The sequence below is a fragment of the Leishmania donovani genome, chromosome 29, assembly GCF_000227135.1.
Source record: "Leishmania donovani BPK282A1 complete genome, chromosome 29".
Taxonomy (NCBI): Eukaryota; Euglenozoa; class Kinetoplastea; order Trypanosomatida; family Trypanosomatidae; genus Leishmania; species Leishmania donovani.
The window spans coordinates 504,741-518,626 of record NC_018256.1 but is presented as its reverse complement, the minus strand read 5'-3'; the positions used below and the strand labels follow the sequence as shown (position 1 = coordinate 518,626).

The window sequence follows — 13,886 nt, the reverse complement described above, 5'->3', positions numbered from 1 at the left end:
GGAGCGGGATACTGCGCGTCTCTCTGGATGTCCTTGTATGATGTGGTGCTGGATCTGTCTTTCCCGTTGTGGTGGTGGTGATGGTAGTTGTTGTTGTTTTTTGCGCTTCCGTTGTACGCCTGTTAGCCGACTGGCCAATGGAGAGACAGAGAGAGCGCGCGTACCGAAAACGCTCAGCGAAAGCAACAGCAACGATTGGAATTGAAAAGACTCACACGGAGCAATAAAAACGAGGCGTTGGGCAGCGCAGGTGCCCTTTCAAATCGTCTTCGCGTCGGTGGGGCTTAGCCGCACTCGTTTCGTCGCCAAAGTCTAATGTGGTGAGAAGCGGAGAAGCAGGAGGGGCGCGGCGCGGCAGGTGCACCGGGCGGAGTAGTGGGCTGACTCTCCGTGTTTCGGCCCTCCTTTTTTCCCCCGTACGTCGTCCTGTCGCTCTGTTTCACTGCACGACTCGCGAGTGGACGGCCCAAAAGCGAAGCGAGACGACAGCACACGAAATGACACGAGGATAGAGAGAAGGGGGAGTCGAGAAAGTAAAAATCCGGCACCAAGCCCCGGCAGCACACGGTGCAGCGAAGGACAACGACGGCGAGTGAAACGAGTTACGACCCGGCAGTAGTAATATCCAAAAAGTAAAAAAGAGAGCACACACAGAGAAGACAAACACGAAAAAAAAAAAACAGCGGAAGTGAAGAAGCCGACGTGACGAAGAGAGGAAGAGGGGGCGGGAAGCGACGGAAGAGGTAAGAAGCACACACCAACAATAAAGCCAACAACCAACAACAGCGCGGGCTTCAATACGCTCGTGTTGTTTGCTTGTTTTTTGATGTCTCGCGACTGTAATAATACGGGTGAGGGGGAAATAGAGAGATAGAGAGCGTGATATGTTTTGTAGCCTGCAGGTGAGGGTTAATGTGCAAGATGTATGCGTGTAGTTTGCACGTGTGCATGTGGTGGGGAACATGTGCGTGAAAAAACAAGGATGGTTGGAGAAGAGGAGGAGAAGGGGCATTGCAAGTGAGAGCGATGGAGATGTCGCAGAGAGAAAGAGATGAGAGGAGGGTAGAAGTGGTGCTGGGGTCAGCGCGTCATGCCCGTTATCGTGAAAGAACTACGCCGACCGTCAAGGGGAAATGACGCGAGGAGAGCAAGCGCTTCCTTTTCCTCCCCCTCCGCCTCGTAAAGTCGTCGAGGCACGCTCCCTTGAGAAAGGCAAGGCGCAAGTTCATCATCGAAACTGCGAAAATTCCCTGCCGCAGAGAAAGGAGACGGAGTAGCGCCTGTTGAAGCAGAGCCGCCCGGCGTGTGCGCAAATGTTCCTTTGCCTCTGTCACGCACGCCCACCTCTTTTGCTTTCGTTTTCACGTCTTCCTGCGGTCTGTTGGTTACGTTTCTTCGCTTGGTCGGCCGATGGCACCGAGTGCATGTGACGAGCATGTCCTCCACGACACTCTGGTGGGGAAAGTGCTACGCGACAAAAAAAGGCAAGAGGCACGTGCACCTGCGGTGGGGAAAGGAAAGCGGCAGAGGATCCAAAAGCATAGCGTGAACGAAGAGTTCCAAACCTCGCACAGCAACGCACGCCATGAGAGCGACGACAGTTGGTCGATAAAACGAGAAGGATAGCTAAGACTCCAACGACGAGTCCCCCGCCCACACACCCTCCTCGCTCCTTCATGGTGTCTTCCTTCTGTTCAACTCGACGCACCGTCGGTATCCCTCCGACGCCTCTCGTTGCAGGAAGCGCAGGGTAAACCGTGCAGGTTGTTAGTCCTCCTCCCCGGCCGTCGCCGCGTTGCGGGTGTCCTCCTCGCTGTTGGTGCTGCTCACCGACACGATCTCGCCCATGTAGGGCTGGCGGCACCGCAAAGGGCACGCGCCGTGTGTGTAAACGTTGGCCATCGCATTCAGTGAACTCGCGTAGGCCGAGATGGTGTGGTTCGCGAGAGCGAATCCGCGCCCGCGCGTGGGCCGGAACATGCGCTCAATGTACATGGGCTTGCAGATGTAGTTGCCGTGGCGGTCAATGTTCACCTGGACGCCAACGTGGTGGCCGCCGAAGAAGTTGAAGCCGGAAACAGCGTCGCTCTCGTTCACAACGCGGAAGGTGCACGGCACGGCGCGGTTGTAGTACTGTTTGAAGACGAAGTTGCCGATGCGAGGCTGGCCGAATGTGTAGACGACGAGATCCGGTTCCGGGTATTGGATGAGCAGCAGCATGCGGCGCAGCGTGTAGGCGCACAGAGACGCCAGCGCACCACCAAGACTGTGGCCGGTGACATAGACGCGCATGAAGCCCTCGGAGCCGCCTTGCTTACTGCCAAAGGCACCCTCGCGAGGGTCAGCGCAACCCCTGCCGCCGCTGTTGCGTCGCAACGTCCAGATATCAGAGAATGGCACCGTAGTATGAAACATGTCGTGGCCCGCCCGCGACGGTGAGCGGCCGGCCGCGGTACTCGCACCCTCCTCTGCGTGGCCTGTCGTGCCAGCAGCAGAGACCTCGGCGCTTGACTCCTCAAACGGTGTACACTGGCTGCGCAGCTCCCTCAGCACCACGTCAATCACCCGTTCCTTCAGCGACATCCACAGCTCTAGGAACCCGCTGTGCACAGACGCCCGGGACGACAGGGTCGGCGTCTCCATCTCCTTCCACGTGCGCTGCCGGAACCGTATGTCCTCCATCACGTTCGCCACGTTGTCGGTACCGCGGAAGGCGATGACGAGGCGCGGCGCCTTGCCGACGTGCACCGGGCAGGAGCCTGACGTGTCCATGCGCACCACCACGACCTGAACCCCACGCGTCTCCAGGACAGCGACACGATGGTAGCCGTACTGCTCCACATTCATGTGTGGCAGTCGCACAGTGTCGGCTCCGGCGTTGGCGGTCGCTGCCGAGGCGCTCGTCGGGAACGACCCAATCCTCTTGGAAGGAGAGGAAGAAGAGGAAGATGCGCCGGCTGCGGTAGCACCTGGCGGTGACGAGGTCCCGCCAACACAAGGCGATGTTGCAAAGGCCGCAGGGGTGGGTTTCCGAAAAAGGGGCTGGCAGCTGCCGCTTCTAGCGCTGCTGCTGCTGCCGTGAAGTAAAGCTGCCGCCGCCGCCGGATCAGCCTGAGCCGCCCGTGTCGCCGATGACGCAACCTCTGCGCCAGGTGGGGCACGTGAGGGGGATCGGGATAGAGATGGGCGACGTTCATCCAAGAGTGGCGTCCTATCATCCCCCGACGTGAATGATATGGCCGCCGCCGCGTCCTCTTCGCCGCTGTCATCGAGGGCATGGCACACGTGTGGAGATGGCTTGAAGCACAGGCCGAGCAGCGCCATGGCAACGCGCTCCACAAACCCCAGCGCCACCCTCGGTACCTCGGCCGCGTTTACCTGGATGCCTGTGCAGATAAACTTGTCGCCGCGGCTCTCCTGAACCGCGTACGCCTCCCGCGACAAATTCAGGCAGTCGATCGCGGTCTCCAAGTTGAAGAATACGAAGCTCTGCCGCGCTCGTTGCCGCAGCCGCACACGCAGTGGACGGTCAACGCTCGTTTCGGCAAGAAAGTCGAGGAACGTCGCTGTGCCGTCCACCAGCCTGCTCTCGGCACCATGCCGTGGGTCCGGCATACGGCCGGCGGCGCGGCTCGACGCGTAGCGCGGAGCCCCTCCGCTCTGCGAGAGAAGAAAGCTGCAACCGGCCGCTGCGTCGTCGGCGTCCGAAGCCGACAAGGGCTGTGGCAAGGCAGGCGTGCCGCCGACTTCCAGTCCACCGCCAGGCATCGTGTCTGCGGAGTTGCACGACGCCGTTAGTGCGCGTGGCTCGTCTTCACAGCTGACAGACCGACCCAGGTTTGGCGAGCTCGAGTTGTCGTGCGTCCTGATCTGCTCGTCGCTGTCGCCGTTGTCAGCGTGGGCCGTTCGACTCCAAGAGGAGGTAGACGGGTGGGTGGTGATGGTGGACAGCGTAAGGCGTCGACCTGCCATGTCGAAAGGCGGAAGCCAGTCGCTCTCTTCCCGCGATGGTGGATCGACGAACCCTGCATCCTCGGCCACCTCTCTGCCTACCGTGGAAGGGACAGCCGTAGCAACAGCAGCAGCGGAAGCGGAAGTGTCGACTGGTGGCAGGAGCGGTGGCGTCAAATGGTTGCCACCCTGGAGGCCCTCGACACCAGCTGCGTTGATGTCCCGCCCGCTCTGCGTCAGTGAAGGTCGACGCCGATGTTGGCCGCCGTCGCCCTCGCCGCCAGCCTCTGCCCTTTCCCCCGCCCTCGCCTTCGGCGGTTCGGCGCTCTTTTTGCTCTTCTTCTTCTGCCTCTTCTCCAGCTTGCACGTACACTTCGCCAGCTGATAGGCCACCTGCACGTCGTAAAACAGCCGCTCCTCCGCCTCGCTAAAGAAGACGTACAGGCTTCCGCCGTGCGAGTTCAGCCAGCGGTACCACCGCGATGACCAGCCGACGCGCTTCCAGCGTGGATCGTTCGGCCGCAGCGGGATCTGTAGCGACGACTGCGTTGTCGTGTACACATACGTCATGTGGTTCACCAAACTCGTTAGCACCAGCAGATGAGGGAGCTGGACGAGGGGCTGGTAGTAGATGACCCCCAGCAGCTGCGCGTAGAGGGCGTCCAGCAGGGCTACCTGGGCAACGCTGTAGATGCCACCCGTGAAGTACATGAAGATCATAATGCGGCAGGCAAGCTGCTGGGGACGGGTGGAGAGGTACGGGTGGCGGGCGAGGTTGCGGCGCAGCCAGTAGAGCCCCACCCCGCTTGACAAAATCCCGCACAGAAGAAGATAGCCAATGCACTTGTCAACACGGAGGCACATCGGGCTCTTGCATGTCAGCTCGCTCCCACCGACGCCCTTCTCCTCCAAGCAGCACTTGGCCACGTCGAGACTCGTGACGAGGGCAAGAAACGAAAGCAGCAAGACTCGCGCACGGAAACGCGCCACCTTTGAGCTCGGCACCGCCTGTGCACCTGCCTCAGCCGAGAGATCGGCAGCAGACACGTGAGATGACCTAGCCGACGGCTGCGGATCACCCTCCTGTGCGGCAGACGCGGACGTCGAACTCCGCGTCGCCGCTGGAGGGTGGAGCGCGTGCCTGGATTCCGCCGCAGCAGCATTGTTGGTGGGCACGCGCCAGCGAAACGAGCCGGCGATGATGCTCCATACGTAGCACACGATGAGCGCCGCAAAGTGCGTCGGAACGTGGAACTCAACATAGTAGAGGAGGAGGCGTAGCAGTTGTAAAAGAAAACGGGCAAGCGCAGGCAGTGTCGTTGGCGTCCCGTCGTTCGCGCCGCCAATGCCGTTCGCACTGCCCCTTCGCGTGCCCTCGCCGGCGTAGATGCACCACCAGTAGACAGGATTGAGGTAGAAGATGAGCCCGATTTGAGCCGTCAACGTCCATTTCTGCTCAAACCTCATGCGGTGCGCCTGCCGACTGCTGTAGAGGAAGCGGAGCATCGAGACAAGAGTCACAAGGAGGAAAAAGTAGCGAAACACCAGCGTACCGATCGTGTACTGCGAACGTTGATACATGACCCCTACCGCACTCGAAGGGGCCGGCCGCGGTGTCGCGTTCGATGCCAGAGGAGTGCGCCGCGCTGCTGGCCCTTGATGCGTGCAGGGTGAGTCGACTGCGCCTGCAAGAGCGCCCTCGCATGCGAGGAGGCGCGACGTCGGCACCGCATCCAGGTCGTCATCATCACCGTGGCCAATCATGAAGCTGCGCAGTGACGCCTCCGCCAGCTCAGCGTCCACGTCGATCAGTGTCAAGGTAAGCTGGCTGTGGTTGGCTGGGATCACCACACTGGAGGGGAGCACGATGTTGCTGCAGCGCGGCGCATCACGCCGGCAGGTTACGCTTGCGCGATACGTGTACACGTACTTTGGCTGGTCGCTCATGCTACTGCTGTCACCGTCACTGCCCCAGCCTCCCCCGCTGCTGCTCTCCGAGTTGTTTTCACACGGCGCGAGCGATGTCTCTTCCAGTGCTACAAGGACTTCGTAGACTCGCTGTGGCGCACCCCAGAGCGAATGCTTCACAGAGCTACCCCAGGTCGCACTGGCAGACGGCATTCCCGTTTCTATGGCCAAAGGCGAGGCAAGGCTAATGAAGACGTGCAGGAATCGATTGAGTTGGTGATCCAGCACGCCGCTCAGAGCTTGTGCTGTCCAACGCAGCTTGTACTTGAGGTGTAGCGGCGGCATCGTCGGGCCTGTCAGCGGCGACGGCGGCATAGCGGAGCCGCTCGAAGCCCATGCGCTCCTGACTTCCAAGGAGGAGTCCGGCGGCGAGAAAGACGTAGCAGCGCGCTGGTGCACCGAAGCACTGCCCACCTCTCTCGCCTCCTGAGGTGAGTGCGGAGAGAGGCACTGCTCAGACGGGACGGCTGCGTCACCGCCGTTGCAGGAGCCGCAGGCAGATCTGGCACGCAGTACCCCATCCATTGGGGGCCACGCCACGTATCGATAACCAGCTGAGTCACCGCTCTCCAACGCTCGAGTCGTGTCGGCTACTACGCCGGCTCCCTCCAGCGACATCCACTGCTGCTGTTGCGAGTAACCCCGTGGCCGTCTCGGTGGATAAACCTCTCGCACCCAGTACGCCTCCCAAGTCAGGCAGGCACTACTGTTCCATTCATCCAAATGGTAGACAGACACCTCTTCCGCCGCCCCGCAGAAATTGCGGCTGCTCCACTGCAAGCGCACGTTGGACTGCACCACCAACGCCACCACCAGGACGGCGTACCACACGTACAGGAACACGCGACTAGATAGGGAGGACATGGTCTCCACCTGTAGCTCAACAGGCAGAACGTCCGGCGCTGCAGAAAAGCACGATGGTGTCGACGGATGCAGCTGCCCACGACCCGCAGGCGCCTGTCCAGCAGTCGCGGCAGAGGGCTCATCGTTGTGGCAGCTGGCAGAGAGCATGGTCGTGGGAGACGCGGTGCGATGTAGTGGTGCGCGCTCTGGCAGGCGACGCGGATGCGGAGGCAGACACAATACGCTATAAACAAGTGGGGTGTGGGTGTGGGTATGCGTGCGTGTCGGTGAGAAACCAAAGCACGCGTAAAACGTTTCGTTTTAGCACAACAAACCGAAAACAAAAAAAAAAGATGATGAATGCAAGTTGGTATAGAAGCAGCAGGGAGGGAGGGAGGGGGATGATGGAGAGAAACCGAGAGGAAACACGGTGCTCTGTGTGCCTGTGTGCCTGTGTGTGTGTGTGTGTGTGTGTGTGTGTGTGTTCCTGTGTGCACGTGCTCGTGAGCTGCCGGCAAAAAGAAACAAACAAAGCAAAGGAGGGAATCGGCGTGCCACTGAGGGGTGGAGGAGGTACAGGGTACGAGAGGGGGTGGTGTGGTGGGCAGCAAAGTCACCAGGAAGCACAGAAAACAAAAAGAAGGGATGAAGAGCGAAGACGACAGAAAAGAAGGGAGCGGAGAAGCGCTGACGAGCAAACTGGTGAGAGAGGCACCAGCACTTCTTCACAGTTGTTTGGCCTCCCCCTCGCGCCACCTCCTCCTAAAGCCTTGTCTTGCGGAGTTGGTGGGGTGAGTTGCTTCGCCTTTTCGTGCCTTCCCCGTCGTCTTCCTCCTTCAGCGGCACACGCTCACCTCTTTCGCTCCTCCAAGGGGTAGAAGGGGGGGCACAGATGCGTATTGGCCGCTGTGTGTTTGTGTGCACGTGTCGGTATGTCAACAATAAGCAGCAGATGCGCTTTAGGAGTGCGCATGGGTGCACTTCCCGGAGGAGGAGGTAGTGGCAGTGGTGCAAGACAAGGACGGCGGCGTCAGAGACGTGCACCGGAAGAGGGCAAGAGAAGGTCATTCATCCATGATGGGAGTCAAAGGGCAAGCACAAAACAACAACAATGAAGAAGCATCAGAAAGCCATATACCGTGTGCGAGCGGAGTGGCGTGTTTCGCTTCAGCGTCAGAGGGGATCTGCCAGCCCAAGCGCTTGCAGGTACAAAGGCACGGCCATCATGGCACGTGCCTCCCGAATGGTTGCCGCGCTGCTGCCCTTCAGCTTCTACAGTCGTTGCTTCGCAGCGCTGTTGGCGGTGGGGCACGTTGTCGACAGCGCAACTGTGTGAAGGAGAGTAAATACTGTGGAGCGCGAGAGTCAGAAAGACATGCGCTCAAGGTGCGGCGCTCGAGAATGTCCAGAACACATAGAGAATACACTTTTATAAGGAAACAGGAGGGCAACAGGGGACGCTTTCGCTCGCAGCGATCACAAACGCACGCAAACTGTGCGAGCACACGGTGCATGCAACATCACCGCCACGTTCTCACTGGGGAGCGCAACACCCTTTACTAACGGCGTAGACGGCGGCGGTGACGAGGTCCTCACACGTAGATTAGGTCGCTTTCGCATCCGTAACTGCAGTACCCCCCATCCTCATCCTCATCCTCATCCGCGTCGGCGCCAAAGCTGTCTGCTTCCGCCGCTGCCATCGCCCGCTGTCGTCCCGGGTAGATCCCGGCCGCCTGCGACACTACGGCGGAGTTGCCATCACTGAAGGGGAAGGCAGAGCTGCGGTGCAGTCCATCGGTACCCAGAGGTCGATTCGCTCCAGAGTCTATCGGCGGCTTCGAAGGCACCACTGCAAAGGATAGGCGCATGCGCTGCCATGACGCTGGTGCGCGACACTCTGGCGTCTTGGCCGTCGTTGCCGTTGACACCGCCGTCGCCGACGCCGTCGCGCCAGTCGCTGAGGACGAAGCGATAGAAGGTCGACTTTCACGTAACTCGGCCGCGGCGGACCCAATCAGGGCGTTGGCCTGCATGGAGCCCTCGCGCGACGGCAGCGAGGACGGGGCCGACGCGGCGAAGCCTCCATGGTCTTCGCCACCACCACCACCGCCGTTCATTAGCGTGTTTGGTTCACGCTCGAGCCCATCCAGCATGTCGCCTCTGCTGTGACACCCCTCCGCGTCGTAGGGCTGCGTGCTTTCGCTGCCCCAGCGAGGGCAGGACCTACTAGCAAAGAAGTCGCTGCGAAGCGCCCTATACAATGCCTGCGGCTGCACATCATTATTCTGGGCCTGCTGCCACTGTTGCAAGCGCTGAGTGTAAGCCGCCGGCACGTCATCGGACTCGTGCTCTTCCTCTTGTCTTTCGCCCGCGTGGCGCCCACGTCGGGGCCGCGATGAGGTCGTCGCCGACGAGGCCGCGTTGATCGAAACTATCGAGGAAGACAACTCTGGCGCCACGCGGCGGCGGGTGCCTTCCCCCGCTTCCGCTCGGCAGCCTCCTGTTCCGTGAGCGATAGCCGTCGACATCAGCGCCGTCACCTTGTCCTCCGCATCGTTCACGGGTGCCGAGGAGGAGGACAGCAGGGAAGTCTCTCGCTGTCGGTGCACCTGCTGCCGTGGCTCGCGCAGCGGCCCCGGCGGAGGCGGCGGCGGCGTTGACGCGGAGGACACGCTCGAGTACACGTCGCCGCCGTCGATGGAAAGGGCGGGGGCGGGGTAGGGTGCATGGCGATCCCACAGCGTCGGTGCATCGTCGAGGCTATCTTCCAGCCCATCACCATCGCTGTTGCCCGGCTCCTCGCTGGTGCCGAGATCGGTCGATGGGCCTGTGTACGCCTCCCTAGCGCCTCGACTCGCCGATGCGCTCGCTACATGGCAGGTGTGCGTAGGCCCTGCTCTGAACACCGAATTGCTGTGGAGGCGACTGTCCAGGGGGGTACGATGTGCGCAAGCGGCCACCACATTTCTCGTCCCTGAAGAGGTCGGTGGGGTGGGGTGGGCAGCCTCCGCGCCGACGTCACCGGAAGTGCGCGCTGCTGGTTGAGTGACGCGAGACGGCTGGTCGGGGTTTCGCGAGCCAAGTGACGACGGCCATTCCACTGAAGAACGCGGCACGGGGCCGCTGTCGCTCTCAACGTAATGAGGCAGGGCATGTACCTTAGCCTTCTCATCCACCCCCAGCACAAGGCCTTGCGTGGCAGGCACGTCGTCAGCTATGTCTTTGTCTCGCCCCCCTGTCACTTGCCGCGCAGCCGCTGCCGCCGGGATTGCGTCAGCTACGTGGTCATCTGCAAAGAAGGTTGACATGACAGGGGCGTCGCACTCTGTCGCTGAGCCCTCCATCGCGGATGCGCTAGTCACGGAGCGCGTCAGCGGGGTGTGCTCCAGGGAAGCGAACGAGTCCATGCAAGGGATGCCGGCTCTGTTCGTGAGCGATGAGCCAAGCTCCGGGGTGTAAGGTGAGTGTGGCGGGGTTTGGTATCGTGTTTGCGAGTTGGATGACGTGCACAGTAACACCTCGAAGCGGCTCGTGGAGCTGTCTGCGCGCCGCACCGAGAGCGTGGGGTCACTCTGGTCCAAGTCCTCAGCTCCCACGGCACCGCAGGTGGGCAGCGGCGCCGCGGGAGTTTGCGAGGTCATCACGCGTCCCCGCCTGACAGGGCCCTCGCGCACTGCCAACGCTGCCAGCGCAGACGGTGGCCCGGTCACAGCCGTGTCGATGGATGAAGGCACGGCAAGTGGTCCCTCGTCGCCAGTGTAGCGCTGCAGTCGCTGCTGAGATGCGTGGTCGTTCGCGACCCAGTCGAAGTCCACGCCGGCGCTGTGAAGTGAGTCGAACGGAGTGTGGCACGTGGCGGGGCCAGCGGTGACTCTGTGTCGGGTTGTGGGCTCGCTGCCACCGTGATAGCGCCTTGGCTGGCGCGCCGTTGTGCCGTTGGTGCGGCTCTCGTTGTCAAAGCCCTCACCGCCCGCGTCACTTGCTCGGACACCGCTGCCGCTGCGGCTGCGATACGAGCCCCTGCCTTCTTCGCTTCTCCCCATCGAGGTAACAGCTGCATGGCTCAGCACTAGGGGCGATGGCCGCGAATGCTCCGGCGCCTCAGCAGCGGCTGCCGTTGCTTCTCCGTGGCCCACCTCCTCCGCTTCCAGTTTTGAAGCCGCTGGTGAACAATGAGCGCAGCCACTACCGGTCCTGTCGGTTGCTTCCTGCACCCCCCTCCTGGCATCGATCGCGGGTGAGCGTGCAGAGGCGTTACCGCCGCCGCCACCACCCAAAAATGGACTGCGATTGCCACGTTGCGCGAGCGGGGGAGGAGTTGTCGCGGAGGAGACGCCCAGTGACGTAGACAGCGGCATGCCCGTTTGCCGGTGATGAGTAGCCGCAGCCGCTGCGCTGCGCCGACTCAGTGGAGATGCGCCGGGAGCCCTCACGGGAGGCACGCACATCACATAGTGATGCCACTTTTGCTGTTTCTGCTGCTGCTGATTCCGCCACTCCTCACTGACCTCTCTTGAGAGGCGACCCGATGTGTCGCCAGCGATGCACGTGTTCGCTTCTCTTGGCACGTTGTCCTCCATTCCACTCACCGCAGTCGGCGGCTCTTCTGTCGCGTCGATGGCCTTCGACTGTGGAGCCGCGTGCCGTCGCCCCCGAAAGCCATGGACGATTTTCTCTCCTGGCCCCAGTCGGGCAGCTGGGCCGCTCAGTGCCTTCCTCTGCCCCCCATCTGCTATCGATTGCACCGGTCCGGTGATATCACGAGTGCCTGCCACAGCGGGCACGGAAGGTTGGGCATCTCTCCCCGCCACATCAGGCATATTTGCGGCGCCTTCGAGTGGAGACCGTCGGCGCCTTGGAAGGGAGTAAGAAGGGCTCTCTGCGCACGCCGGTGGCTCTAGCGGAGTTTCTCCGACCCTCTCTGAGACCGGCTCTGCCCCGAAACTGCCGTGTCGCGATAAGGACTGCTGCACTAGAGCACCCGCGCGCCACATATCAGCGCCTGGCGAAGACTCAAGGAGCGGCGAAGGCAGGGGCGGCGGTGGAGGATATTGTCTACGTGCCGCACCGGTGTTCGCTGCTTCCGGCCTCGACAGCCCATCGGGCGGAGTCGGCGGCGCTTCAGCGAGACACGCGTCAGCCTTAGCCGCCATGGCGATAGAGGCAGAGGCCAACCCGGACGCACGAGACGATGAAGCCGACGTATGGGACACATCCCGGCAATGCACGTTGGCGCTCTCGCTCTTGTGTGTCGAGCTCTGCGAGGACGAAGCCCCCATCACACGAGCCTCACCGGCAACAACAGCCGCTGCGGCGGAGGGTGGAGAGAAGCGCAGTGACCGACTACTAAACGGTGCCGGTGAGGCCTTGCTCGCTGTGACGGCGAGCACAGCGGTGCTTAGCAGAGGCGACGACTCCACCGGCAGGGTGTGCCGCTCAAGATCCAGTGAAGAAGACGCGGCCGCTCGGGAGGGCGCGCGATCTGCCGACGGCGACTTCTCCGAAACGGCGCGTGTGGCGCGCTGCGGGCGATCCGAGGTCGTCCACACCGCGCCTGCGTTAACGTCATCGCCTCGTCTGACGACTGGGTGCCCCCTCGCATCGAGAGCAGCCCTGCCTGCTGCTCCAGCTACAGCTACCGCGGGAGCAGCATGTGAGAGAGCTGTAGTGCCACCGCTGCCCGTTGCGGTCGCCTCCGCTTCGTGCACGCGGCCTTCACGACGCATGCTCGTACTGCGACTGGTGCTGCGACGGCCGCCGCGCTCAGCAGAGGAAAAGAAGTGGGAATAAAAAGATGCGACCGAGGCGTTCGAGCTCTGAGGAGGCGAATATGCACCGGCAGTCCGCGCGGATGGCCACAGGGCTTCCGTGTCGCTGGACGTCACGCTTCTGTCGTTGCGCGCCACAGCCGCAGTGGCCAACGGCCGAGAGAGGGAGACGGCGACGGACGGGGCGGCGCTACCGTTGTACGCCGGCTTCTGTACCGGCGATGCAAGAGATGCTTCTCCCTCCTCCGACGTCATCCATCGAGTCGGCCGGGAGCTCGCATGCTTGTCGCGGCAGTCCGGCTGTCGCTGCAGCGCTTGATGTGAGCTATGCCTCCTGGAGCTCGTCTGCGCAAGGTCGAAACCGCCAGCATTGCACAGTCCTTCGACGGAGGATGCAGAATCGGCTCGTTCGATATGCGACGTATCATTCACCTTCGAGACGCTGAGCGAGGACAAGGTAAAGTGACGACTGTTGCTTGCGCGACAGTTCTTGCTACAAATATCAGCGCTAATGTTCAGTCGGAGGGGGTGTGCACTCAGTGCCGGTGTAGCGACAGCTGCCCCCGACTGTGGCCCCAATGATGGCGGTGATGATGGCTGGCGCTGCAGATGAGAAAGAGACGTCGATAACGGCAAAACCGTTCGTGCAGCCGCGCCGCTGGGAGACACAAGGGAAGCAGCGCGTGAAACGTCAGGGGCGTCGAACGACAAAAAGTGGGGACCCCTGGCGTCAGTGCCACTCCTGATTAAGTCCCTCTCTTGCTGCAAGAAGCCGAAGCTCCAGTACGCACGAGACTCAGCGGACTGCGTATCATGGGCCTCCCCCTGCCTCATGCCTGACGCATTCCGGTCGCTGTTCCTGCCCAGCACGTACTCCTCCACTCGTATGTCTTCTTCTGCGAGTCTCATTGAAGTGAAGAATGCACTGCACTCTCGGTGCACTGCGTGCTTCGAGAAGGATGGCGGTGGTGGTGGAGAGTCCTCGAAAACAAGAGCCCGCCGTGCTGCTTTGGGCCAGCCGTTGCGGCGCATCGTCGACGATGGCTGCTTGCCCCGCGGCGGCTCGAGTGTGCCGCTTACATACCCAGTCGGTTCCCCCTCCCTACGTACCCTCGCGTGAGAAGTGCATGAATCACGCATGAGGTTGTCATGTGCGTCCGAAAAGAGGGCCGCGCACGACTTTACCTCCGAGTGCTGCATGGCGGAAACGCACCGCGTGATGGTCAGCAGCGAGCGCATATCTGGCTCATGGGCATACGTGGACGGCATCTGATTCACCGTCTTCCTCTCGCACGATCCACAACGTCGACAAGAAATACTCAAAGCGAGGCGTGATCCGACACACTCACGCCGACG

At 61.7% G+C, this 13,886-nt stretch overlaps 2 protein-coding genes across 2 annotated transcripts; both read right to left on the bottom strand.

Annotated features, from left to right (window-relative positions):
• Positions 1-1,767: 1,767 nt before the first annotated feature.
• LDBPK_291350 (hypothetical protein, conserved) lies at positions 1,768-6,930 on the bottom strand (the record flags this gene model as incomplete). Its single annotated transcript, XM_003862504.1, has 1 exon — positions 1,768-6,930. The coding sequence occupies one exon, from the start codon at positions 6,928-6,930 to the stop codon at positions 1,768-1,770; it is 5,163 nt and encodes a 1,720-aa protein (XP_003862552.1).
• Positions 6,931-8,354: 1,424 nt separating this feature from the next.
• On the bottom strand, positions 8,355-13,799 carry LDBPK_291340 (hypothetical protein, unknown function; the record flags this gene model as incomplete). The annotated part of the gene is made up of 1 exon (XM_003862503.1): positions 8,355-13,799. One exon carries the CDS (start codon positions 13,797-13,799, stop codon positions 8,355-8,357), a length of 5,445 nt encoding a protein of 1,814 aa, XP_003862551.1.
• Between the last annotated feature and the right edge of the window lie 87 nt (positions 13,800-13,886).